At 40.6% G+C, this 26761-nt stretch overlaps 2 protein-coding genes across 3 annotated transcripts in view; one reads left to right on the top strand and one right to left on the bottom strand.

Moving 5' to 3' along the window:
• clic1 (chloride intracellular channel 1) overlaps positions 1 to 24218 on the top strand; it is a 67395-nt gene extending 43177 nt beyond the window's left edge. For both annotated transcript variants that reach the window (XM_067361370.1, XM_067361369.1), the window contains exons 3-6: positions 16665 to 16790; positions 16917 to 17023; positions 21807 to 21988; positions 22071 to 24218. In XM_067361370.1, coding sequence (XP_067217471.1) covers positions 16665 to 16790; positions 16917 to 17023; positions 21807 to 21988; positions 22071 to 22232 — 577 coding nt within the window. In that variant the 3' untranslated portion in view covers positions 22233 to 24218. The remainder of the gene's footprint in view (positions 1 to 16664; positions 16791 to 16916; positions 17024 to 21806; positions 21989 to 22070) is intronic.
• Positions 6183 to 13061, bottom strand: LOC137002056 (uncharacterized). Its single transcript, XM_067361504.1, has 2 exons — positions 8647 to 13061; positions 6183 to 7896 (listed from the first exon to the last, which is right to left on the bottom strand). The coding sequence occupies exon 1, from the start codon at positions 12866 to 12868 to the stop codon at positions 11111 to 11113; it is 1758 nt and encodes a 585-aa protein (XP_067217605.1). The 5' UTR covers positions 12869 to 13061; the 3' UTR covers positions 6183 to 7896; positions 8647 to 11110.
• Positions 24219 to 26761: the final 2543 nt, after the last annotated feature.

Raw genomic sequence — 26761 nt, forward strand, 5'->3', positions numbered from 1 at the left:
TCCATCATTCATAAATGGAAGAAGTTAGGAACCACCAGGACTCTTCCTAGAGTGGGCCATCCGGCTAAACTGAGCGATCGGGGGAGAAGGGCCTTAGTCAGGGAGGTGACCAAGAACCCAATGGTCACTCTGACAGAGCTCCAGCGTTTATCTGTGGAGAGAGGAGAACCTTCCAGAACAACAACATCCCTGCAGCACTCCACCAGTCAGGCCTGTATGGTAGAGTGGCCAGACGGAAGCCACTCCTCAGTATAAGGCACATGACAGCCTGCCTGGAGGACTCTCAGACTATGAGAAACAAAATTCTCTGGTCTGATGAAACAAAGATTGAACTCTATGGCCTGAATAGCAAGTGTCATGTCTGGAGGAAAGCAGGTACCACTCATTGTCTGGCCAATACCATCCCTACAGTGAAGCATGGTGGTGGCAGCATCATGCTTTGGGAATGTTTTTCAGCGACAGGAACTGGGAGACTAGTCAGGATCGAGGGAAAGATGAATGCAGCAATGTATAGACATCCTTGATGAGAACCTGCTCCAGAGCACTCTGGACCTTAGACTGGCCGAAGGTTCATTTTCCAACAGGACAGCGACCCTAAGCACACAGCCAAGATAACAAAGGAGTGGCTACTGGACAACTCAGTAAATGTCCTTGAGTGGTCCAGCCAGAGCCCAGACTTGAACCCGAATTAACATCTTTGGAGATATCTGACAATGGCTGTGCACCAATGCTCCTGATGGAACCTGAGAGGTCCTGCAAAGAAGAATGGGAGAAACTGCCCAAAAAATAGGTTTTTAGCTTTTAGCATCATACTAAAAAAGACTTGAAGCTGTAATTGGTGCCAAAATTGCTTCAACAAAGTACTGAGCAAAGGCTGTGAATACTTATGTACATGTGATTATTTCATTTATTTATTTATTTAATAAATTTGCAAAGATTTCAAACAAACTTCTTTCACATTGCCATTATGGGGTGTTGTTTGTAGAATTTTGAGGAAAATAATGAATCTAATCCCTTTTGAATTAAGGCTGTAACATAACAAAATGTGGAAAAAGTGAAGTGCTGTGAATACTTTCCGGATACATTGTACCAATGCCTAAAAGGTCCTGGAAAGTGTGTACAAGACTATTTAAAAAAAAAAGGAGTTTTGAGTACAATTCAGCCTGCTGTAGATGACTATTTGACTTGACTGTTGACTGTTTTTAAAAGGGGGATTTTTTTTTTTTTTTTTTCCTTCTGTTTTGACTATTTGAATTCTTTTTGCTGCTGATTATTTACTGTTTGGATTGATTGCTTTCTGGGCTGGACTTTTGTTTCTTTTTTGTAGCCTATGTTGTGGCTGGACAATTTTGAACTGATTTTTGTTTTGTTTTTCTTTCTTTTTTTTTCTTTCCTCTCTAACTAAAATTCAGTTTTGGGACACTTGAAATGGTTGAATTTTGAATACAGATTTGAATACAATTCCACATCTGAGTCTTGCTGTGCTGAATGTTTTGTGTTTTCTATTTAAGAGTGATTATTGTTTGTATTATTCCATTGATTGCTGGTGTAACATCCTCACCTCATTAAGTTACGAGTTTTGTGTAAGACAATTTAGACTACCTGATGCCTTTTGTATGTTTTTTTTTTTTTGTTTTTTTTTACTTGAGACTTAAACAATGACCTCAAACTTAAGCCTGGGATACACTGCACGATTTTTGGCTGTCCCAGATGAAAGACTGCCATCGTGAAACAGTCATGGTGATTTCTGTGATCATGGTTCTTAATCGGTGATCCTATGTCTTACAATGAGAGAGGTTCAAAGATGGCAGTTTTCCCGGTCTTGCGACCAAAGATGGTCTACGATTAGTTTTCTGACAGTGTCAGAAATTCAGCATGATCAGTGCACAGTGTGTTTGCTGCTTCGACCTACATCTACTGACCAGCCAATAAAAAGCTAAAACTTAAAACTGCTTACCTCAAGCTCTTTTCCCTTCTTTCGCCGCTTCCTTTTTATTTTCAGCACACATAAAAACTACAACTGCCAAAGTGTGATTCAACATGGTGTTTCGTTTACCACTAGCACATGCTGATGACATTTTATTCTTCTATAGAAACTTGCATCATAGCCTACGATTCAATAGGTGTCATCATCGTACAGTCTACATGCATGTCGTACCCAAGTTTAGTGTATAGTTTCGTGCAGTGTATCCAGGGCTTAAACTAATGACAGAAATCCTGTCTGGTGCCCCAGCATATATAATATATATATATATATATATATATATATATATATATATATATAAAAACTAAGCGTGTGGAAAATGTTAGATAAAAGTGGCACCCCAGATGGGACTCAAATATTAAACTTGTGAGGAGAAAAATAAACTCAAATAAAACCACACTTCATCAATCATCATTCACTTCACATAATTCACATAATTGATCTCAGACCCCCATTATCACCTTAATTTCAGCCCTCATTAAGGCCCCGGTATACTTCAAATGAAATCGAAGAATGAACTGATGTGACGTCATTTCGAACAAAATCAGGCCAAAACGAATTTCGTTTTGTGTTCTTTTTGGAAGTTCGAAACGGCTTGCCAAAGCAAACTTTCAGGAAAAGTTTGCACCAGCTGCAAAACACCTTCGTACTACCATTGGTCAGTGATGATAATGTAATAGGAGGTGTGCGCTGAGGCTCCGCCTTCATTCATGGAAGTCTTCTCTGACTCATTTGATCTGTAAAGTTCGTTGAGGTAAGATCTCCGTGGGTGAAAACATGAACACACTGGATAGCCGCTTGTAGTACAAAATGAAGTTGTGCTTTTGATGAAATGAGGCACAGACACTGTTTTTCATGTTTGATACTGTAAAGCTGCTTGATTTTAAGCAATCTATTAAATAAAGTGCTTTATGAAGACGTGACATGACTGGAGTGCTACTTTGCATAGCTCGTGCTAACATACCCATGTTGTTATGATCAGACGCTTTTCTTATGCTTTCTATAATAAATGCTTGCTGTTTTCTCATTTTTGTTGGGTTTGTTTTGTTACTGAGAAGAAAGTGCACGGCATATATTTACATATTCATCTAAAAGTCGATCACAGCAGTGTGGGCGGCGTCAGATGTTCGTTTACAGTATATCGCTGGTCACGCATTTCGAACTTCGTTTTCCACTTTTATTGCTCAGACAAGTTCAAATAGCAATTTAGAGGATTAACTCCACCAGTGCATGCAACATTTTAATAAATTAGCTCTGGAAGCTCTCAAGTCATCACAGCAGAGTTCAGTGAAAGCAAATGCTTCTGTGCAAACAAGTATGCCACCATCCCCTTCTGCTAAGGTGGAAACTCTGGTGGTGAATACCAGATTACAGTGACTCAATTTAACATTTCATTATGGACTTGGTGATTCTGAGTTTAATTCCACAAATGAATATGTTACCGCTGAAGGTAGAGGACGTTTTTTGGGGAAACAGTCCATTAAAATCCAGTTTCCTTGCTTTGGTTGACTACAAGACTATGATAATCCTTTGATCTTTCTGGAGAAATGTTATGATTTCATGGCTCTTCACCCCCTTTCAGATGAAGAATTAATAGCAACCCTCAGGAGTGTGTTCCATGGAACAGACTGGTGGGATGTTGCTCGACTTGAAACAATCACTTGGCAACAGGGACTGCTCTAGGCATGGGCAGGGGTGGGCTGAGTTCACCAAACGTCTGCCTTGCCCACCCAATCAGAATTTAGGTACAGATAGCATAAATTTTTTATGATTTGTGCATTTATGAAAAACATTGAAGTTTGATGAAGGGCTGTAGAATACCGAACCAATAAAAAAATAACAAGAAAATTGCAGTAGGCTGTTTTTCTTTTCTTAGCTGAAAGTATACGGCGAGGCTCATTATACACTCACGCGCCTCAGTGTGTAGCTGAAAAACAGAAGCTGAAAATCACACAAGCCAAAAAGGAGCAGAAAAATGTGTGTGCTAAGGTGCGAATTACAGGGTGTTGTTGCTTAAATCACTATATTAATATATACATTTATATCTCTGATTGACTTTAAAGTGTCATTTGGCCACTGGCGCATAATAAAATGGGTCATATGAGTTACATTTACATTTACATTTATTCATTTGGCAGACGCTTTTATCCAAAGCGACTTACAAGTGAGGAATACAACAAGCGAGTCGTCATGACGAGTCAAATAGACAAGAAGTGCTCATAATACAAGTTATAGGCATTGCTCAGATTATCCTAAGATACAATAGAGAGGGATTAGAGGAAGTGAAAGGATAGGAATAAGAAGTTTTTTATTTATTTATTTATTTATTTTTTTTTTTAAGATGAGGTTAAGTGCTCACGAAAGAGATGGGTTTTCAGCTGTCTTTTGAATATTGCCAGGGATTCCGCATTCCAGATGGAGGCAGGAAGATCGTTCCACCAGCAAGGAACAGTGAACGAGAACGTTCTGGAAAGTGATTTTGTGCCTCTCTGTGATGGTACCACAAGCCTTCGCTCCTTTAATGAGCGCAGGTTTCTGGTAGGAGTGTAGACTCGTAAGAGTGAGTGGAAGTAGGAGGGTGCTGAGCCTGTGGTGGATCGGTAAGCAAGCGTCAGTGCCTTGAATTTGATGCGAGCAGCAAGTGTTAGCCAGTGAAGAGAGATGAAGAGAGGCGTGACGTGGGCTCTTTTGGGCTCGTTGAAGACGAGACGTGCTGCTGCGTTCTGAATCATTTGTAGAGGCTTGATTGTGCATGATGGCAGTCCAGCCAGAAGTGCATTGCAGTAATCAAGCCTAGAAATGACCAGAGCCTGGACAAGAAGTTGTGTTGAATGTTCTGTTAGAAAGGGCCTGATTTTCCTGATGTTGTATAGTACAAATCTGCATGACCGAGCTGTCTTTGCAATGTGGTCTTTGAAGGTCAGTTGGTCATCAAGGATTACTCCAAGATTTCTGGCCGAATTTGACGGGGTACTTGAGTATGTACCTAGCTGGATGCTGAAATCGTGATTTAGAGTCGGATTGGCAGGGAAGACGAGAAGCTCAGTCTTAGCCAGGTTGAGCTGTAGATGATGTTCTTTCATCCATGCCGAGATGTGCGATCATCTGGTTGGAATGAAAGGAAAGAGTTGTGTGTCATCAGCATAGCAATGGTAGGAGAAACCATGCGCCTGAATGATGGGACCAAGTGATGTAGTGTAAATGGAAAAGAGGAGGGGTCCAAGAACTGAACCCTGAGGAACACCCGTGGTCAGTTTATGAGCTTTGGATACGTCCCCTCTCCAGGCAACCCTGAAAGACCTTCCTGTGAGATAGGATTCAAACCAGTGAAGCGGAGTACCTGTGATGCCCAGTGATGAGAGGGTGGACAGGAGGATCTGATGATTCACCGTGTCAAAGGCAGCAGATAGATCGAGCAGAATGAGAACTGATGATTTGGAATCAGCCTTTGCAATCCGCAGGGATTCAGTGACCGACAGCAGTGCAGTCTCAGTCGAGTGGCCACTCTTGAAACCAGATTGATTGACATCCAATTGGTTGCTCTGTGAGAGGAAAGATGACACCTGGTTGAAAACAACTCGTTCAAGTGTTTTTCCTATGAATGGTAGGAGAGAAACAGGTCTGTAGCTGTCTACAAGAGACTTGTTTAATGTGGGTTTCTTAAGCAGTGGGGTTACCCGAGCCTGCTTGAATATGTTAGGGAAAGTGCCAGTGTGGAGAGATGTGTTGATGATGTGTGTCAGTGCTGGTAAAAGTGTGGGAGTGATGGCTTGTAGAAGGTGTGTGGGTATGGGATCTAGAGGGCAGGTGGTGGGATGGCTGGAGAGGAGAAGTTTGGATACTTCTGTCTCAGTGAGGGGGGAGAATGAAGAGAGGAGGTGTGTGGCTGTGTGTGTGGTTGGTCTGAGTTCCTGTGTGTGTGGAGCGGAGAACTGACTGCTGATGGTAGATGTTTTGTCAGTGAAAAATGTAGCAAAATTATCAGCAGTAAGGGATGAGGTGGGTGGTGGAGGGGGGCAGAGGAGAGAGTTGAATGTTTTGAAAAGTGTGCGTGTGTTTGAAGCGCTGTTGATTTTGTTGTGGAAATAGGAGGATTTAGCAGCATGAATTTCAGCAGAAAAGGATGAGAGCAGAGACTGATAGCTACTTAGGTCAAATTGGTCTTTTGATTTGTGCCACTTCCTCTCTGCAGCCCTGAGTTTGGTCCGATGTTCACGAAGAACATCCAGGGATTAGAGGGAGTGGCACATGCAGGCCTGGATGACAGAGGACAGATACTATCTAGAGAAGAAGTTAATGTGGAACATAAAGTGTCTGTTGCTGTATTCACGTCCAGAGATGAGAATTGTGAGGGTGAGGGAAGGGAGGATGATACAGTAGAGGAAAGATCAGAAAAAGAAAGAGAGCGCAGGTTTCGTCTGAAGGTAACTGGTAGCGGGTTGGTGGTGAACAAATGGGGAGTTTAAGATTAAAAGTAATGAAAAAATGATTGGAAACGTGCAGAGGTTTTACCAGAATGTTGTCGGTGATGCAGTTGCGTGTGTAAATGAGATCAAGTTGGTTGCCAGATTTGTGTGTACTTGTGGTGATGAGCCGATTAAGATCGAATGAGGCTAGAAGAGAGTGGAAGTCTGAAGCATAAGGCTTCTCTAGATGAATGTTGAAATCGCCAAAAACTACAAGTGGGCTACCATCCTCTGGGAATGAGGACAGCAGCATGTCCAGTTCCTCTACAAAGGTACCCAGTTGGCCTGGGGGGCGATAAATTACTACGATATGAATTTTGACAGGAATTGAGATTGTAATAGCATGAAACTCAAATGAATTGTAGTTGCAAAGAGAGGAATGAGTCGAGAATTTCCAATTGTCAGAAATGAGAAGACCTGTGCCCCCACCCCTCCCAGATTGGCGAGGGGTATGAGAGAAAGTGAAGTTTTTAGAGAGAGCAGCAGGAGTTGCTGAGTCCTCTGGACGAATCCAGGTCTCAGTCAAGCCCAAGATATTAAGAGAAGAGTTAGTAGCAAAGGCTGGAATGAAGTCAGCTTTGTTAACTGCTGACTGACAATTCCATAGACCCACAGAGACAGAGAGAGGAGTATTAGTGTTAGAAGAGGAGTAAATAGAACGCAGGTTAGAAGCATTGCGCTGCCTTTTACGTGGGTTAGTGGAGCGTTGCAGAGAGACAACAGGAATGAGATGAAAGCACATGCTGAGGAAGAAGGAAAAGTGTGAAAGGAGGGAAGAAACTTAAGTGCCTACCGGTGTCGTTGCTAGGTAGAGTCGCAGGTCTTTACCCGAGTTGGTCTTCACACGAGGAGGCTGAACGCTCCCGCTGACGCTTCCGCGACAGCGCGCACACACAATTAATATACTGCTTATTAACACGTGATTGAAACGAGCTAGGCCCGCCTTGCAAATCAGCACTGCAAAAGCCTAAACCTGTGAATGGCTGAAAACCAAAACTAACTAAAGCTTAAGTGTGGGCAATAACACCAATAAAGTCTGCAAACGCGGCTGTTATTCTAAACAAGTACAATTAAAATACAATTATAGTCGAGGTAGGAAATAGGACTAACACAGATACGAATTAAATCCTTCCTAGCAGCAAAGAATAAACAAAGCAACTGACCCAGAACAGATATTAAGCAAAACACTCACGCGCTCTTGCGTCCGTCACCACTGCCAGCTCGCTAGTCCTGTTCACTTCTTAATTACACGAGTGTAAGTATGCTTAGCCTCGCAAGGCCCGCCTTGCAAATCAGCACTGCAAAAGCCTGTTGCGGCAAAAATGAATTAGCTGACATCACTAGTAAGAGACAAACCTCAGGAGAATTCACTTTATAAAGATTTTATTTCTTGCAAGAAAGAGTCCACAGTCGACACAACCATACAATGTCTGCCCCGAGTGTGAACTAAGGACACAAGAGAACCCACAAACATTTATACCCCCAATGTTTGAGCAACTCTTCTCAGTACTTTTCCATACAGGGTAAAAGTGACAATACACATACACAAATGGCTAGTGACAATACACATACACAAATGGCTTCCCCTTCTGTCTTTGAACTTATTTAAATTATCCGATACCCTAGGTTCGGGAAAGCTCTCAGTTTGGGTGTCTCACCGTTACCCCCCTGGATTTCAGCAGACACTGTGTCTGTTGAGCTCAGAGAGGTGTTTTGCATAGCTTGAAGCAGATATTGGCATATTAAATTTTTCCCCAACAATTCCCCCTTTTATCATTCTTTGATAACTCACAAGAAAAATTTAAAATGTGTAGGTATGAATAAAATAAGAATAATAAACAATAATAATAAAACAAGCTAATTTAAGTTACTCATCACACTTACACTCTTCATCTCTAATTTGTATAAATGATCACTCTCTTAAATTTGTAAATAAAGAAACATTTAGATATCTGGGTTCCCTTCAAATGTTACCCAGATTAAATAAAATAATAAAAACAAATAAATAAAAATCCCCTAATTTATTTTAGTTGTCTCCTCGCTAAACATCTCATCAAATTCGTTCATCCACTCATTGTAATCGTCATAAACAGTTAGTTTACCCATTTGCTGAGACATATTAGTCTTCAACATTCTCTGTACTATGCTGGAAATGCACTGCTAAGTGGATCGCACAGTTGTACATCCAGGACGTACGAGGAAGATTAGTTTTGATGTGTTTTCTTTGAAAACTGGTTGGCTCAGCACCATGTTGTGCCAGTGTCTCTGCTCCTCTCCTCTCGGCTCCTCCTCCCCGATCACTGGTGGGACCTTTCTGCAATGGCTCGCATGCACCCACGTCGCTCTCTCAGCTACCTTGACGGCGGTGTGTCGTCAGAAGCACGATAAAAGGCTCAAGCTTTTTCACCTTCCAGCTCTTCCTCCTCAGGTCCCTTATCACCATGTAATCTCCCGGCTTGATGTTGTGCAAGGGAGTCTCAGCCGGTTTCCCCTGAGAATCTTTCTCCCGCACACAGACATTAGACAACAGAGAAGACTTTTCTTTGCAGTAATTCAACATATTGTGCTCACACAAATCTATGGATGGCAACTGTTGTTTACCCCCTTCCATTCCCATGAAGGGCGGTCGTCCAAAAACAATTTCAAATGGGCTTAGATTTACTCTGGTTCTTTTTCTCATTCTCATGTACATTAACACAATAAAACCCTTTGTGAACCACATGTCTTTCATCTGCCCTACCATAGCCCCTTTGCCTCCATGGTCTCGCCCATGGAGGCATTTAGCATAATGAGAGAAAAAAAAAATGTCGGGGTAAACAAGGCTTGCCATCCACGCTCATCCACACATCATTCTCAAGTTTGCAGCCACAACGTCTCCACAGGTTCTTCTCCGCTACTGTAGCAAATGCCTGCATACTCTGTAAGGAAGTCAAAGCATTTGTGTTAGTTTCAGATAATAAAATACATTCTGGTTCCTTTGACTGCTGTGCTGCCGCGGCCTTCCCAGCCATATCTGCTCTTGTGTTTCCTGTTGAAATGAAATCTTTGTTTTTAGTATGCGCTGCGCATTTACAGATAGCAAGTTGTTTTGGCAAGAGAATTGTGTCTAGAAGAGTAGACACAAGAGAAGCATTTAGAATTGGCCGGCCATCAGATTTCAAAATTTTTTTTTTTATATATGTTTCCATAAAGCCCCAAAATCATTCTCAACCCCGAACGCGTATCGTGAATCTGTGTAAATCGTTACACTTTTACCCTCCATAAGCTAGCATGCTTCTGCTAGGGCTACGAGCTCCGCCGCTTGAGCTAAAAAAATTTGATGGCAATGTGCCAGATGTCAATGTTTCGAATTCAGTGGTCACTGCGTAACCAACTTTGTTCAGGCCTGTCTGTGGATCTCTGAACGCAGAGCCATCCACAAACAGGATATGCTCACTGTTTTCGAGCAGTGTGTCCGAAATGTCAGGGCGCGGGGTACATATCTGTTTGAGTGCAGTCAAACAGCAATGATGTTCCTCCCCATCCTCCTCTTTTAGAAAGAGAGTGTCAGGATTCAGCACTGTGCAACGCTTGACTGTGATGTTTGGCATATCCAGCAAAATTGTGTGATACCTCAGCCATCGTGCTGTTGACAAATGTGATGTCTTCTGTTTCTGCAAAATCATGGAAACGGCATGCGAAACCATTAATGTCATGTCAGAATACCCCACAAATTCTCTAGAGGCCATCACAGCCTGTTCAGCAGCTGCCACGACCCTCAGACAGTGCGGCAGGCCTGCTGCTACTGGATCTAATTTGCCAGAGAAATAACCCACTGGTCGCATTCTGTCTCCATGTAGCTGCAAAAGAACAGAAGACATGAACCCTTTTTTTTTTTTTTTTTTTTTCTCCATAGTATCTCGTTCTGTTGCGAAGTGACGTGCAATGCAAATTGTCAGGCATCATAAAATCTGTACCAAATGACAGCGTTCTATTTTTCCCCAATTCACAGATTGTTTTTGGCCACTCAGTTTTGGTTATGTGCCATTTGTAAACCCATTTTTGGTTCTGTTTTCAAATACATTTGCTCACCCTCTCTCACTACAATGCCCGAGGGATCTGCAACCATTACCAAATTTAATTTGTACATTAAATCTTGGTCCAGAACGGGTACTGGGCATGTTTTTGAAGTTAAAAAATGCATGCTTCAGCATGTGGCCCCCTTCCGTCTCACACTTTAGTGGCACAGTGAACAGTTCTGTTATATAATGTCCTGATACAGACAAAGAACCATGCGTTTTGTTTGTTAGTGCTGGTTCACATGGCAAGTCACATGATCGCAAAACAGATCGGGTCGCCCCTGAGTCTACCAAAAATGAAATCATTGTCCCTTCAACTAGCAGCGGATATTCAGGCATGTTTAAAAATCCCTTACTGCTATACATAATCAAACATTTGTCAAAATCTTCTCTGTTTGTTTCAGAAACACACAAAGAGGTGCAAGCCTTTTTTTTTTTTTTTTTTTTTTTTTTTTTCATTGCATTATCAGTGCATGTGTTCAGGTGTGGGTGCGTTTGTGTGTGTGTTTGATATTAGTAAATGTGTACTTCCCTTTGCGGCGGTTTTTGCATCCTTGGCCGTGGTCCACCCGATCTCCTCCTGCTCTCCGCATCCTTTTTCCTCAGTCAGCCTTTCGCAGTTCAGGGCAGTTTATTGCCCAATGTCCATCCATTTTGCACTTCCTGCATCTCATGCACTCACGAACAATGTGGTCATCAGCTCCGCACAGATAACAGCCATTTTTATCTGAATTGTGTCCCCATATGTTCCCGCTGAATCTTTGCGGTCTTTGCACGGCTGCCAACTGCAATTCTTTTATTCTTGACCTTTCCTTCTTTGCCCTCAGCTCATCTTCCGCGTGCAAGGCATGTTTCATGATGGTGCTTACTCGTCCTTCAGTCCATTCAATATAGCTGTGTTTCACGGCTTGGGAAATCTCAGGTCTCAGTCCATTCAAAAGACTATTCGCCAAACAACTTTCCCATGTGGTTGGTCTGTCGCCACGATCTGCTGGTTCCTTTAACCCGCTGTGCTTGCAAAACACACTGTAGAGTCGCTCATAATAAACTTGAACGCTCTCACCTGGTTCTTGACGGCAGTGGCTCACTCTGGACATGTCAATGCGCGCTGGAAATGCTCTCCTCACAGTCTCAGTCAGTCCCGTCACAGCTGCTCGATATCCGTCGTTTGAAGCATGATGCCAGTTAACGTGACTTCGTCTGTGATCTGCTGCTGGTAATTCTGCGCTGATCTTGTGCCAGTTCATTCCTCCCAGCTTTGCCATCATGATTCTTTTCAGTTCATTTAGCGTCGGGCTGAACTCTTGGCAGAATGTCATCAGTTCGGTGGCAAAACGGTCCCCTGCGTCGTCGGGATTCGGCAGGTGGGCCATCGCCTCTTTCATGTCGGTTAAATTCCAAGGGCGGTATACTAATTCTATTGAATTTGTTCCCATAACTTCCACCATGGGTGCTGTGATGCTCACCCGCTCTTCCTTCGCAGTTCTGTCCCAGTTCTTTGTTTTCTTCGGACTCTGGATCTCAAAATCTTCCTCTTCCTCGTCGCTCTCTGTGAGGGTATCAGGATTCAGATCGAAGTCCCCGTCTGACTCCAGCATTCTGGCTCGTGCATGTGTGTTGGAACGTAAAACATATGATTGCGCACCTTTCTTTCTTTGCTTTGTCTTCCGGATCACTAGTCTCTTTCTCCTTCCGGACGGCAGTGTTTCTTTGCCCCGGAAGCTTTCAGCTGCGTGCGCCCCCTCTGCTGTTGGCTCGGCTGCGCATGCTCCTCCTTCTGTTGACCGTTCAGCTGTGCGCGCTCTCTCTTCTCTCATCTCAGCGGCGCGTGCTCCCCCGTCTCTCTGCTGGGGAGCTGGAGTTGGTTTGGCTGGTAGAATTGGTTGGTTCGGTGGAAACGGAGAGCAGTCGAGGTCGGGGTCCACTTTCAGGCCTTGGAGCTCCGCATTGGGATAAATTGTGTAGCTCGGCGGTGTTTCATGTGGAAAAGCACAAGCATAAGATGTGTTAGTAATAGTAATCTCATTCTGTGGAGGCGCAGTCGCCTTTTCTTCATTTTTCTTTTCTTTTTTCAACATTCTTCTTTCCCTATTATCTGCCTCTTCCACCCAGCAATTAATTGTTTTCTCACATTTCCCACATACATGTTTTTTAGCACAACCCTTCGTTATGTCACTCCCTTCTTCGATCGACAATTTTACCGTTTTCAACCTTGTACTACTAAGTGTTCCTTCTTTTGGGAAATCATGATATTTGATCAACTTTTCTATATCTTGCATGCATCTTTGGCCATATAATTTTCTCATTTGACAAAATACCGGTGTCTCATATTCAGCTAGCTTGCTTTGGGATTTCCCCATATTGGCAGTCTGACTCTGTGGCTTTTCGCGCGCGCGCTATTAATCTGTTGGACGTCTCCGTACAGATCTGATCTCTTCACCCAAGATCAGCTGGGCGGACGCTCTCAATAGCGCCCTATTCGGGACTGCACACAACTCAGTCCCCGGACCGCACACAACTCAGTCCCTCTAGTCCCCGGACCGCACACAACTCAGTCCCTCTTATTCGCCCACGTGATTTCAGTTTTTTTTTTTTTTTTTTACCTCGTAAAAAAAATCAGTTCACGCTGCATTTGCCACAGATTCAGTCACCCCTTATGGTTTTTCCCAATACATTAAAATTTAAATTTCACCAAATTATATTTAAAAAAAATCTCCCCTGAATTTTCCAAGTTTGTCTCTTACCAGCAGCTCCCGTTGCCGTCTCGGGTTCTTTTCTCTTGATTCCAGTGGTCGTTCTCCCGGACATACACAGCACCGGCCCCTCGTCCCTGAATCTAAACGGGGTTAGGGCTGACTTGGGTCAGGATTGCAGGTCACCGGTGCTGCCCAGGTCCAGTAGGTCCGTCCAAGGAATCCCGCTTCTGACACCAAAATTGTTGCGGCAAAAATGAATTAGCTGACATCACTAGTAAGAGACAAACCTCAGGAGAATTCACTTTATAAAGATTTTATTTCTTGCAAGAAAGAGTCCACAGTCGACACAACCATACAATGTCTGCCCCGAGTGTGAACTAAGGACACAAGAGAACCCACAAACATTTATACCCCCAATGTTTGAGCAACTCTTCTCAGTACTTTTCCATACAGGGTAAAAGTGACAATACACATACACAAATGGCTAGTGACAATACACATACACAAATGGCTTCCCCTTCTGTCTTTGAACTTATTTAAATTATCCGATACCCTAGGTTCGGGAAAGCTCTCAGTTTGGGTGTCTCACCGTTACCCCCCTGGATTTCAGCAGACACTGTGTCTGTTGAGCTCAGAGAGGTGTTTTGCATAGCTTGAAGCAGATATTGGCATATTAAATTTTTCCCCAACAAGCCTAAACCCGTGAATGGCTGAAAACCGAAACTAACTAAAGCTTAAGTGCGGGCAATAACACCAATAACGTCTGCAAACGCGGCTGTTATTCTAAACAAGTACAATTAAAATACAATTATAGTCGAGGTAGGAAATAGGACAAACACAGATACGAATTAAATCCTTCCTAGAAGCAACTGACCCAGAACAGATATTAAGCAAAACACTCACGCGCTCTTGCATCCGTCACCACTGCCAGCTCGCTAGTCCCGTCACCACTGCCAGCTCGCTAGTTAAAATTAATTCAAGAACGTGCATTTATTGCATGGATGTAGCAAGAACATAATGTAAGTGTTTAAAATGCTAATGCATTGTTTATTTGAAACCTTGCACTCTTTTGCTTGCTTTTAATTCTGTTAAACTGAATGTACGAGGCAAACTGTCTGCTTAAATAACACTGAAGTAAGAATTCATTGTTTATCTTTCAACTAGTCACACAGAAGGCGTTTTTGTGGTTAAAATTGTGAGGCGCAAGTCAGTGCAGGCAAGACGCCTTTTTTAAAAGTTGAACTTATTTTAACTTAAGCGCTGCGTTTTTAGTACACCGTGTCATGCACAAGACAAGGTGCAAAGGATGTGAGACATGAGCGCAAAGGTCAAAATCTGTCTACAGCGTGTTTAAACAATGAAAAAAAATGGAAAAGTAGCACGATGGAATTGATAAACGTGTTCTGTGTGAACGGCCCCATTCTGCGTAATTTAAGTTGCGTTCATTACTAAAACAGTAGGCTTCCAACTCGTTTACTTTATAAATTGTCACTGGACAGTAGAAAAGTGAAAATGCTAGCATTTTATGGAAAGTGAAAATAAGATATAAACTTGTTATAAAAGTGTGCAGTTTAAACAGCCTATCTATCTATCTATCTATCTTGTGTATTACCTGACCCCCCCCCCCCCCCCCCCCCCCCCCCCCCAAACTAAAATAAAAAATAAAATAAATAAAATTAAAAAAAATGCCCACCCAGTAAATCTGTCCAAAAATGCCCACCCAGTAAATTGAAGCCCAACCTTCAATAGCTGCCAAGAACTGGGTCTGCTTGCCAGGAGTTTGAATCCAAGTTTCTTTCTACTTTCTTGCCAGAAAGCTAGCAGAGAGAGTAAGAACGTGTACAGCAGGAAGGTGAGGGCATACAAGTTTTTGCTTACATGTACAGAGCTCTGTGCAAATGTTGGAAGCCACAAATTGAAGAGGATGAAGTCATTAAGCTGATCTTGAAGAACATCAATCCTCAGATGGCAAGTCAACTTCGAAGTAATGGAGTTACTTCTGTTGATGGTTTAGTGCGTCTTGGGCAACAGCTGGAAAAAGACAAGGAAAACCAGTTACATTATGAACAACGGAAAAAACCTTGGAAACTCAGAGTAACTAGTCCTGTTGTTGTTCAGTTTAATAACCCAGTAAAGGCTCCAGTACCACAGGACTCTAAAACTCCCTTCTGTTGTTGGTGTAAGGGCCCCTCATTCTCCAACTTCTTGTCCTCAGAGTGGTTCTGGTAAGAACAGAAACTATAAGGTCAGCAAAGTTCAAATCCTGTTAAAGGTAACCATGGTAATCATTCTACTGTTAGCACTGTCATTCAAATGGAGTCTGTATACTCACCTACTCATCCTTTCTCTTCATCTCTACCACAGCAGTTGATTGTACCTATAAACACTGACTCTTGGCAAGGCCAGGCTTTGGTTAGTACAGGATTTTCATATAGACTGTTAAATGAGAAATTGTGGTTAACTATGGGATATCCACTCAACACCTCATACCCTGGACTGAGGGTCCCTTTTATCTGGCTGATAGAGGAGCCGATCAAAAAACTGAGCAGTTCAGAATTTCCTGTGCCAAAGAACATAAAGGAATACTGACTGAGCTTTTGGCACGCTGCATTAACGGTGCACATTCTCTTAGAGACGATGCGAAATGAATATTGTGGCCAATAGTGAGAAAAAATTGTATTTTTCGTGAATCGAGAAGCAGGCTATTTCGTGTTAAACAAGTAGTATATAATCTTTTTATTATCCTCACTCACAGTGCGTCAGTTATGCGGTGATGCGCTATGATATTGTGGGGCAAATGAATTGCCATATTAATTTAATAATAAAAGTAGCATAATAATAATAATAATAATTTAATAGCGCTGCGTGCCCGTCCGCTATATGCCACTGTGAAGGGATAAACGGTGTTCAGGCACGGCATCAAAGTGATTACCTGTTTAATCCAATGTTCAGTAGGCTACTGCAAAGTCTCTCCTGTCTCATGAGTTTTCAGTCGGCGCAAGCAAGAAACGTTTACTGTGTGGACTAACTTTGACTCTCTGAACAGTGGCCGCGTTTTTTGTGACCACGGACGGTGCTCGTGTGCATGCCATGGACCGAACGCGTCTTTCCGCGCTCACAGGCAAAGGAGTATCTTTGAAAGTCTCACGCGCTCAACTGTGCACAAGACGGAGCGTAACACGGAAAATGGAGTATACCCAGACCTTGGAGCTGACGGCTCACAGTATTCCATTAATAAAAATTCATGGTCCAATCCAAAACAAAAAAAAATAATTCATTCACGCTGGAAATGGAAGGTCAATTTAAGTGCATTGCATTGTGGAATCTCAAGCAGTGTGCTTTTGACAAATGAAATAGGTCATCCGGGTATTCCATCCATGCCGATTGCCAAACTGTGCACAGTGTGTATACAGCATTTTACAAAAGTAATGCTATTCCTCTCTCTATGTTTTGTGACTAGGAAGCCAGACATTCTTAAAGATCTGGCCCCTGGTGCTCAGCCCCCTTTCCTGTTGTACGGCACAGAGGTGAAGACGGACACCAACAAGATAGAAGAGTTTCTGGAGGAAACCCTCTGCCCTCCTAAGTAACTGTCTTCATTATAGCATTCTCTATTTCCCTTCATTCTGTGGCTCCATATATCACTGTGCTTGTATTTGTATTCCATTTCATTATGTTTACTCTCTGTCCTTCCTCTTCTTTTACAACACAGATACCCACGGCTGGCAGCTCGCAATCCTGAATCTAACACTGCAGGTCTTGATGTGTTCTCAAAGTTTTCAGCCTACATTAAGAATTCAAACCCTCAGATGAACGAAAGTGAGTGCAAGAATGCTGCTATTTGTTTTCAGTCATTTGTAAAAAAAATATGCCCATTATTAAGTTTCAGATGTGAGATTCACAACCAACTGGCCAGCTGTAAACAGACAGTATTGTTTAATTTTGTCTGTCAAACTTAATCCAAATCCAATGTTCCTGGATTACAGAAAACATTGTTTTGTTAGTGCATGTTTACATTGTTTCCATGTAAACATGCGCTAGACCAGTGGTTTTCATACCTGTCCTGCACATTTTGTAAGGGAGACAAAAAAAATGTGCAGGGCTGGGGTGCCTCCAGGACAGGTTTGAAAACCACTGCCCTAGTCGGATGTATATGACCATTGCACTCGCGTCTTTCTTCTATTGCAGTCTTGCACATGAGTGCCACATTTTTAAAATGCCATATCAAGTTAAAAGAATTTCAACTTTTACACACAGTGTCACTCATCAATGTCAGTTCCATAACAGTGGACCAATCAGATGACCGCGGAGGCAGGGCAAGCATTGCAAGCCTTTTGTTTTTTGTTATCTGGTCTACTGTTTGGCTGTTTCTGTTATTTCCGTTATTACATCACATCTCAAAAGCACGTCTCTACACCCTCACACTGTGTCGTAACTACACACAGAAAATGCGAAATATCGAAATTTCTTTTTGTAGGTATTGGGCTGTTAGACATGACAAAATCAATCAAAAACCACAGCCAATCAGAAGAGTGTGAATGCGGGCTCTCTTGGGAAGTACATACGGAGTGACTAAAACGATCTTTGGCATAGAATACACTTGTTTGTTCACATTGAGTTGACAGTTTGAACATTCATTTATTTATTTTCAAGATTTGAAGTGAATTAGCCAGTGTTGTTTTTGTTACAGCTAAAAAGCTGGGAACACAGAATGATATTCAAACTCACATTAGATGATTTTAACATTAAATAAAGCACATAAACAGTAGCTGATATTATCATTGCCATAATCTGTGTGGTTATTCCAACTGCAACTTCGCGGACAAATAAGCTGTGTCTCATTTCGGAGGCTGCGTCCTCTGGAGGTTGCATTTGAAGGCTGCATACATAATCAAAAATGTCTTATTTAAGAAAAGTAACCATAATAAAATTTATTGTTATTCCTCGTGAGGTGTAAAATATTGTAATTTTATTTTTACTTTGCAATCTAACGGTTACTTTTGAGACCACCTTAATAACGTATGCAGCCTTCTAATGCGACCTCTGGAGGAAGCAGTCTTTGAAATGAGACACAGGGATAGAGACCGTTTCTAAAATAGAATCATTGTGTGTTGCCGTTGCGGCTGGTTAGGACAAAAACTCAGATTAACATGGAAAAGTCACGTGTAGTTAGGACACCGTGTCACATTCTGCTTTGCACTTTTTTTAAACCATTCCTGAGCGCTGCGTCTCATGTTTTTAGATACTTAGGGCCAGATTTACTAACAGCTTGCATCAGCGCAAACCCTCTTTTAGTGTTAAAAACTACTGTCGGGATTTACTAAAGATACGCAGTGCAAATTAGCGGTGCAAATGCGTGGACTGAGTTGTTTTTGCGGCTGACCTTATTGCTGTTTGATTGGCTGAGTTTTGAGTGTTTTTTTTTTTTTTTGATTGATTGATTGATTGTGTTTTACCATGCCCCATTTTTGTGTTTAATGTGGACAAACAAATTGCTTGGTCACTGGAACCATATCATGTTTCACCTGGTTAAGGCCTGTTCAAACCAAGATGGTTGTTTGGTGCAACATTTCAATGTGATAAACATTTTAACTTGAATTAAAGTTGCAAACAGCGATGAAAGGGCCTTCGCACCCGTGCCACCGCCACCCGGTAGCTCTAGGAAAATAGAGCGCCGTGGGCAATATGCATTTAACTACATAAATATAAGAGGACTACGTCATTCAGTTGTATTTGCCACACTTCCTGCTACCAGCTGGTGGCGCTATGACTATAACTAAATTTTGGAATGTAGATGTCGTCAGGCCAGGGCACTTATCAAACGTGAAGTTTGAGGCAGATTGGACATTGTATGCTTGAGTTACAACAACTTCCTGTTTCATGCTTTAGCACTCAGCTAAGTGTTGCTAGCATGTTTTAGAATGTTGGTAGCATGTTTAGCACTCAGTTGCATATTTTAGCATGTTGCTAGTAGTGCATCACAGTGTAAAACACGTCACTTCCTCTTACCAGTGGGTGGCACTATTACTGTAACTGAATATTGTCATGTACTGTAGATGTGTTCAGGGCAGGACTCTTCTCAAATATGTGAAGTTTGGAGCAGATCGGACATTGTATGCCTGAGTTACAACAACTTCCTTTTTCGTGGCGTTAATTGCATACATTAGCACTTTGCTAAGTGTTGCATGATTTAACGTGTTTTTTGCATGTTTGGTACTTCATGGTATATTTAAATGTGTTTCAGGGAATGAATTACAGTGTAAAGCATGCCATTTCCTGTTGCCAGCTGGTGGCACTATGACTAACTGAATATTGGCATTTAGATGTCTTAAGGCCAGGACTTTGGGGCAGATCAGACATTGTATGCCCGAGTTATAACAACTTCCTTTTTCATGGCGAAAACTTTTTGTCAGTCGAAAGAATTTTGTCAGGCGAACACACCCTTCAGCATAAACTCAAGATCTTCACAATTTAACCCTTTGACGCATATGATCACACCGGTGTTATCAGTCTTGGCTGGTTCCTGGATCATGCGATCACACCGGCGTGATTAGAACGTTGAGCGCATCACATGATCAACTGCCAAATTCAAATGTGCTTGTGCGCTTTGGCTGGCGCCAAGCCAGAGCCAGACGCACTCAGTGCTTTTCATATCACAAATATGCAGTGTTTTCAACCACATAATGTTTATTTTATGTTTCAGACATTTAAATAAACATGAGTACTAACAAAACAATACATTTAGAGTTTTTTAAAATACACACTGATTGTCTATAGAAGCGGCAACAACAATCCTTTCCATTATAATTAGACAACATGTTTTATCAGATACACATAGCGTAAGTAACTTTAAAGTTTACTCTATTCTTCCCCAGTTCACTTGTTCACTTACTTTCATGTATTTTGGGAAAAACTCATGCTGGGAGATCAGCCAGAATATTTTAAATTTACATGTGAAAGGGTTCATGTCACAAAGGCCTTTAGATTAAACTGATGAAATATTATGTTTATCTGATTAAATCTCTAGGAGGAGTCTATTTTAATAAGTGACAATGAATACCAGAGAAAGTCACCAGACCCAGCTCTCTTTCTCTGTACTCTTGTACTTGCTGTTGTTCGATAAACATCATAGCGAGAGAAAAATAAATCTGAAAAGCTGTTTGAAAACATGTAAATGCTGTTTGATTTTGTTTTCTTCTCTGTGACAAGTGGGTGTCAGAAATGTATAGTAGCGCAGCATTTTTTTTTATTGCAACATTATGAACAATGAACACATAATTAAAGGAAATTATACAAATATCAGTCATGGCAAATTAAATACTGAGACAAACTGAGACAAAAAGAAAACAGTATAAATACTGTATATCAGCATCTTGTTTTCCCTCTGTTTTCTGCTGTATTCCTGCTTTACCTTAAGCGCTGCCTACTGTCAGAGACTGAAATTGCATTTTATGCATTGGTCTGAACCAGTGGTCACCAACCTTTTTAAGCCCAAGATCCCTGACCTCGACCTTTTTGAAAGACAAGATCTACTTGATAGAAAAAGACAGCCCAGATTGTATTTAGTATTTTTTTCGTGGTCATTGTAGATTCTGATTTATTTATTTATTTTTACAAGCAAATTGGCCGATTCCGATACTGGTTGCAGATATTTATTATTAATATTATTATAATAAACAAAAATACATAGCCATTTCAAATTAGAGGAACCACTGCTTTTTAATCACAATCCAAACAAAGATGCTACGCACATTGCATGAGCAGTTGTTTTTTATTTGAATTAGATTTAATTTCAAGATTTAAAGCAAAAACAGAACGGTCTGACTTTATCTTTGTGAAATTATAAATGCTACACACAAAAACAGCAGGCTGAATGGGACGCAAATTCACTCTCTGACAGCAGGTGGCGCTTATGGAGCAGTTTCCTTGGTTACCGCTGTAAACAAAGCTGAAATGTGCTAATAATTAGCTACTTTATTCAGAGGTAAGAGGAAAATAAAATGCCATTGCCATCGAAATCTTCCTGAAGACTGATCTCTTTTTAGAGATGAATTCATAACCCTTCACCCCCAATTCAATAGTTATATTTTCTTCCTATATTTCGAGCATCGTGAACAGTGAGCTGCTCTGCCTGCTACAGAATTTTCTCCTCTTCACGTCCGTCTTCAGCATCTCTGGCCTCTTGTTTACGGTCGTTTACAGACTCGGACATTATGTGGGCTATTTACCTTTATCTGTCTGTCTCCAGAAAATAACATAAAAATAAATACAAAAATACAGTACAAAGACTGGAGAAATGTAATGTATTTTTGTACTCATATTTCTGTTATTTTCGCGAGCTACTGGAACAGTGATAAAGATCGACCGGTCGATCGCGATCGACGGGTTGGCGACCACTGGTCTGAACAGACAAATCGCATGTGAAAAATCGGGCCAAACTTTCATGCCGAACATTCTTGCTGGTGTGAACAGGCCACTGTGGACAAAGAAAATTGTGGTTTTTGTGTGTAGTGGCTATTTAAAATTGGACAATCCCCCTTTCAATAGGAAATACATCAATGCAGAAAAGGAAAATGTTTTTAAATAAAGTTTCTTTGTGCAGATCTGGAGAAGGGTTTACTGAAGGCCCTGAAGAAGTTGGATGACTATCTGAACTCTCCTCTACCGGATGAGATCGATGAGAACAGTGCTGATGATGTCACTTCTTCCACCCGCCCCTTCCTGGATGGTCAGGAGCTCACTCTGGCTGACTGCAACTTACTACCCAAGCTACACATCGTCAAAGTGAGACAGACACCCAACGGACTAATCCTTAAGCAAAAGAGTATGCAAATCAAATGCTTAGCTTTTCTTTTCTTTTCTTTAGGTTGTGTGTCAGAAGTTTCGAGGTTTCTCCATCCCTCGCTCTCTGACATCTCTGTGGCGATATCTGGATGCAGCGTATGCCCGGGAGGAATACTCCTCCACTTGCCCCAGCGATGAGGAGATACATGTAGCCTACTCCTCTGTTGTGAAGGCGCTCAAATAGAAGGACACACACATACAGTCACACACTCATATGCGTTATTATTCTCTTTCCAGATTATTTCAAGTGTTTCCTTTATGTCTTAAGCTCCTAAGGTTGTTTGCACCAGCAGGGTTCTGAGGTCTCACTTTTAAACTAAATGTGGTCTTATAGTTTATATTTTATTCAAAATCATCTGAACTGCAGAGGTCAAGGTCCTTTCAGTAGTGGTTAGCAATAGCGGTTCTTTTTCAGTATTTTTCACATTGGTTGGACAAGTGCTTTGCTGGCAGTTAAACAGGATGTTGTTGCCTCATTCCCCCATTACCTCCCCCCTGCTCGCTGTCATTATCTAGATTATGTAATACAAAGTGTTTAATGGCACAGCTGCAACATCACAGCTTTTCACTGGCAGCTTCTTGACTTGCATTGCATTTCATAAACTGGTTTCCAAGTTGTCCAAACTGCTCTTTACTTTCCATAGATTGATATGTCACAAAATCATAGAAGTATCCTAAATGTATTCCAACTAATCAGTTCATTAGTACAGACTGCAAGACTTGAATTGGGTGTGTGAGGGAGACAGGACAGGTTTGAGGAGCACTGCACTAGAAAATGCTTCCATCCAAATATCAGTCAATGTCCACATTGAAGAGACTGTGTTTAATGTGTGTGAAGATAATGCATGTTTTTTGCTTTCTGCAAAAGAGAAAATCATTAACGACAGCAATCAAAATTTTTTTGATATATATTTCAAGGAAATACAAAAGAAGAAGCCATTTTATTAGATACACCTTGCTAGTACCAGGTTGGACCACATTTTGCCTTCAAACTGCCTAATTTTTCAAGGCATAGATTTAAAAAGGTGCTGGAATAATTTGGTCCAAATTGACATGATAACATCACACAGTTGCTGCAGATTTTCCATCCGTGGTGCGAATCTTCCGTTGTTTTGGATTGATATCTGCTGACTGTGGAGGCCATTTGAGTGTAGTGAACTCATCGGCATGTTCAAGAAACCAGTTTGAGATGATATGAGCTTTGTGACTTGGCTCATTATCCTGCTAGAAGTAGCCATCAGAAGATGGGTATGCTGTGGGCATGAAGGGATGGACATGGTCAGCAACATTACTCAGGTAGGGTATGGCATTTTAACGATAGTCAGATGGAGTATGGGGCCCAACGTGTGCCTCAGTATATTGTAGTCTCTGTTTCCTGTTCTTAGCTGACGAGAGTGGCACCTGGTGTGATCTTCTGCTGCTGTAGCCCATCAAGGTTCAATGTGCTTTGCATTCAGAGATGCTCTTCTTCATACCTCGGATGCGACATGTTTGAGTTACTGTTGCCTTTCTATCAGCTCAGTTTCATCACTGAAATCACCTTTCTTCCCCATCCTGATGCTCAGTTTGAACTTCAGCAGATCATCTTACCATGTCTACATGCCAAAATGCATTAAGTTGCTGCCATGTGATTGGTTAATGTTTGCATTATATATTATATAGATATTTGCGTTAACAAGCAGTTGAGCAGGTGCACCTAATAAAGTGGCCAGTAAATGTATAAATGGGTGACATTTTAGTGTTCAATTCGAGTTTCAGTTTAAGTTTAGTCACAGGACTTGATGAAATTATTTTTCAAGGTACTGTCGTTAACAGGTTCAATGCTGTTTTGTGTTTTAGTCTAGTCTGCCTTCAAGTTGATGCAATTTCCAAGAGAACCTTAAATATATTTTTATATATATGTAGTATCTGTATACCCAGCCCTCTTCCTGTGCACTTCTGTTTTCACTTCCTCTTAACCGCTTCATGCTCATTTCCAAAAGTCTTACTCTGCACTCAAATGGACAAATGGATAACACAACATCAAATATTGATTAGTGAGGATTTTATTGATTAGATTAATTGTTACAAACATATGAAAGTAATTTGTTTTTCTGCATTTCTAAAATTGTTACTCAAAAGATTATAATAAAGATTAAGTAAAACAATGAATGCGGAGTACATTTGTTCTTGATCCTTCATGTTTAGATATTTCAGGTTGAAACACTTACATTAAAAGAAAATGTTTACTTAAAAGTACAAGATATTTAAAATATATTTAATTCAAAGATTAAAACAGATTTTTTAAAAAAAGAACAGAAAACTTATGTTGTGGTCTTTAGAAAAGGAACAGGCTCTGGAATATGACCTGTTCATATGAATATAAGTATTTCTTTTTTCTAGAATTAAAAAAAAATGTTACCTTATTGTTGTTTTACTATTGTTAGTTTTTACAGCAGAAAACAAGGCAAAGCAAATAAATCTAAACTCAGATTAACTGTTTATATTTAAAAGAACAAGTTGTGTGCTTTTTAAATTTAAGTGTGTGTGTGTGTGTGTGTGTGTGTGTGTGTGTGTGTGTGTGTGTGTGTGTGTGTGTGTGTGTGTGTGTGTGTGTGTGTGTGTGTGTGTGTGTGTGTGTGTGTGTGTGTGTGTGTGTGTGTGTGTGTGTGACATCAGGACACAAATTTGTATAATGACATGAGTATGACAAAGGTATTACAAGGAGAGGGTGACTTATGAGGACATTACCCCATGTCCCCATTTTTCAAATGGCTGTGTTGGGTAGGTTTTATGGAGGACCAGGAGTGCCACATAAAATTAAAATGAAGAATCAATTAATTAATTGTTTATTTAATTACTGTTTTTAAATATAGTTTAATAAAATATTAAATTTTAAAAATCTTTTTTGAATGTATAAATAAATAGACAAATTTAAAACAGGTTATTTAATTCATTTTTTAAACGTAGATCAATAAAACAATAAAAAGTTCATTAGTACATCATTTTAAATGCGCATTTAAATAGCCTTTTTAAAAAGAATTTGGCAAATGCTTTTTTCTCTCTATTTACCAATTGCTTTTCTTTGTTGGTTTGCCTAATGCTTTTCTTTATCCATTTGTCAATCGAGTGGTAAAATGCCATTGGACAGTTCACACGTGGGAGCAACCAATCAACTTTCGCCTCAATTTGAAGAGCCAATCCTCTCTCACTAGTAACACGCACTGTCATTGGACAGTTAGTACGGTGACCGGGAGAGGACATGATCGGTTCATTTCGTTTTGTCTCGGCAACAGCATAAGGCTTGTTCGACTTGATGCAGCACCGCAAAGACCGATCGGCGGCTGACTTGAAGCAGTGCATGCCGGTAAGAAATGTTGTCCGACTTAAGACAGCGCTGACGTCATGTGACTGTGACGTATGGCTTTAAAGTACCGCAAGAGCGATTTGAGATCAGCCGCCTGAGTTAGCCAGCGCAGTTTCTCTTTTTTTTTTTTTTTTTTTTTTTTTTTTGTCAAAAATGATTCAGAAGATTGAACATAATATACAAAAATAATGCATCGCAGGACAAATGTCACCTATTCTCAACCAAATTAAGGCAAAAAAAAAAAAAAAAAAAAACAGCAGCAGTACAAATAGAAAGTAAAGAATTAAAAAAAAAAAAAAAAAAAGGATTTCTTTCTTTTTTCTTATTGACAAATTTAAGATTCATAGAATTTGGTAAACATAGTGGGGACATTACAATATAAAGAATTCCTCCATAAAATTTAAAATTGTTCAGCGCTTCCATCTTTTTTAAAAATAAGCTGCATTTAGGAGTACATTTTGCAAATTTCTGTTTATGAATATAATATTTACCATGCAAAATGTAGAAGTTCACCACAAATTCAAGCATTTTACTTCTGTTTGTGAAAGAGCATATATTGTCTTTTAGAGATAATTTATAATTCACATTTCTTGGGGCAAAAAGAAAAGAACTAACATCAGACCAAAATTTTAAAGATAAATCACAGTTGTAAAACAAATGTGCCAAGTCTTCCTCGTGTACATTGCAAAAAGAACATTTGCTGTCGATATCCATGAATTTTGATAACGAAGCTTTACATGGGTAGATTTAATGAAGTGCCAGTGCAGTTTCTCAAGAGGAGCTGCACGAGCGCTGATGACGACACAGGTGTTTCATGATTGGCCGGATTCACCGCATGACAACGATCACTTGTGTTTCGTGTTTGTCACTTCAGCTCCACTAATGCTCAAAAATCTGTGTTTTTATAACAGTACTAATGAACTTTTTATTGTTTTATTGATCTACGTTTTAAAAAATGAATTAACCCGTTTTAAATTTGTCTATTTATTTATACATTCAAAAAAGATTTTTAAAATTTAATGTTTTGATGTTTTATTAAACTATATTTAAAAACAGTAAATAAATAAACAACTTTAAATTTGTCTATTAATTTGCCCACATAAAAAGTGATTTATTTATATACATTTTTATGTTTGAATTATTTAATTAATTAATTGATTCTTCGTTTTATTTCTATCAGGCACTCCTGGTCCTCCATAAGGTTTAGGGGTAGGGGTAGAGAATGGGAATAGAAAATATGGTTTGTACGGTATAAAAACCATTACGCCTATGGAATGTCCCCACAATTCACAAAAACAAACGTGTGTGTGCGTGTGAGAACAAATGACTAATGAGTAACTACATGACTCATTCTTATAAGCCTTAAC

Source organism: Chanodichthys erythropterus, chromosome 15, assembly GCF_024489055.1.
Source record: "Chanodichthys erythropterus isolate Z2021 chromosome 15, ASM2448905v1, whole genome shotgun sequence".
NCBI classification, from domain to species: Eukaryota; Metazoa; Chordata; class Actinopteri; order Cypriniformes; family Xenocyprididae; genus Chanodichthys; species Chanodichthys erythropterus.

Excerpts from the sequence above, each read along its gene's own strand:
- LOC137002056 (XM_067361504.1), bottom strand. The coding sequence starts at position 12,868 with ATGGGGAAATCCCAAAGCAAGCTAGCTGAATATGAGACACCGGTATTT.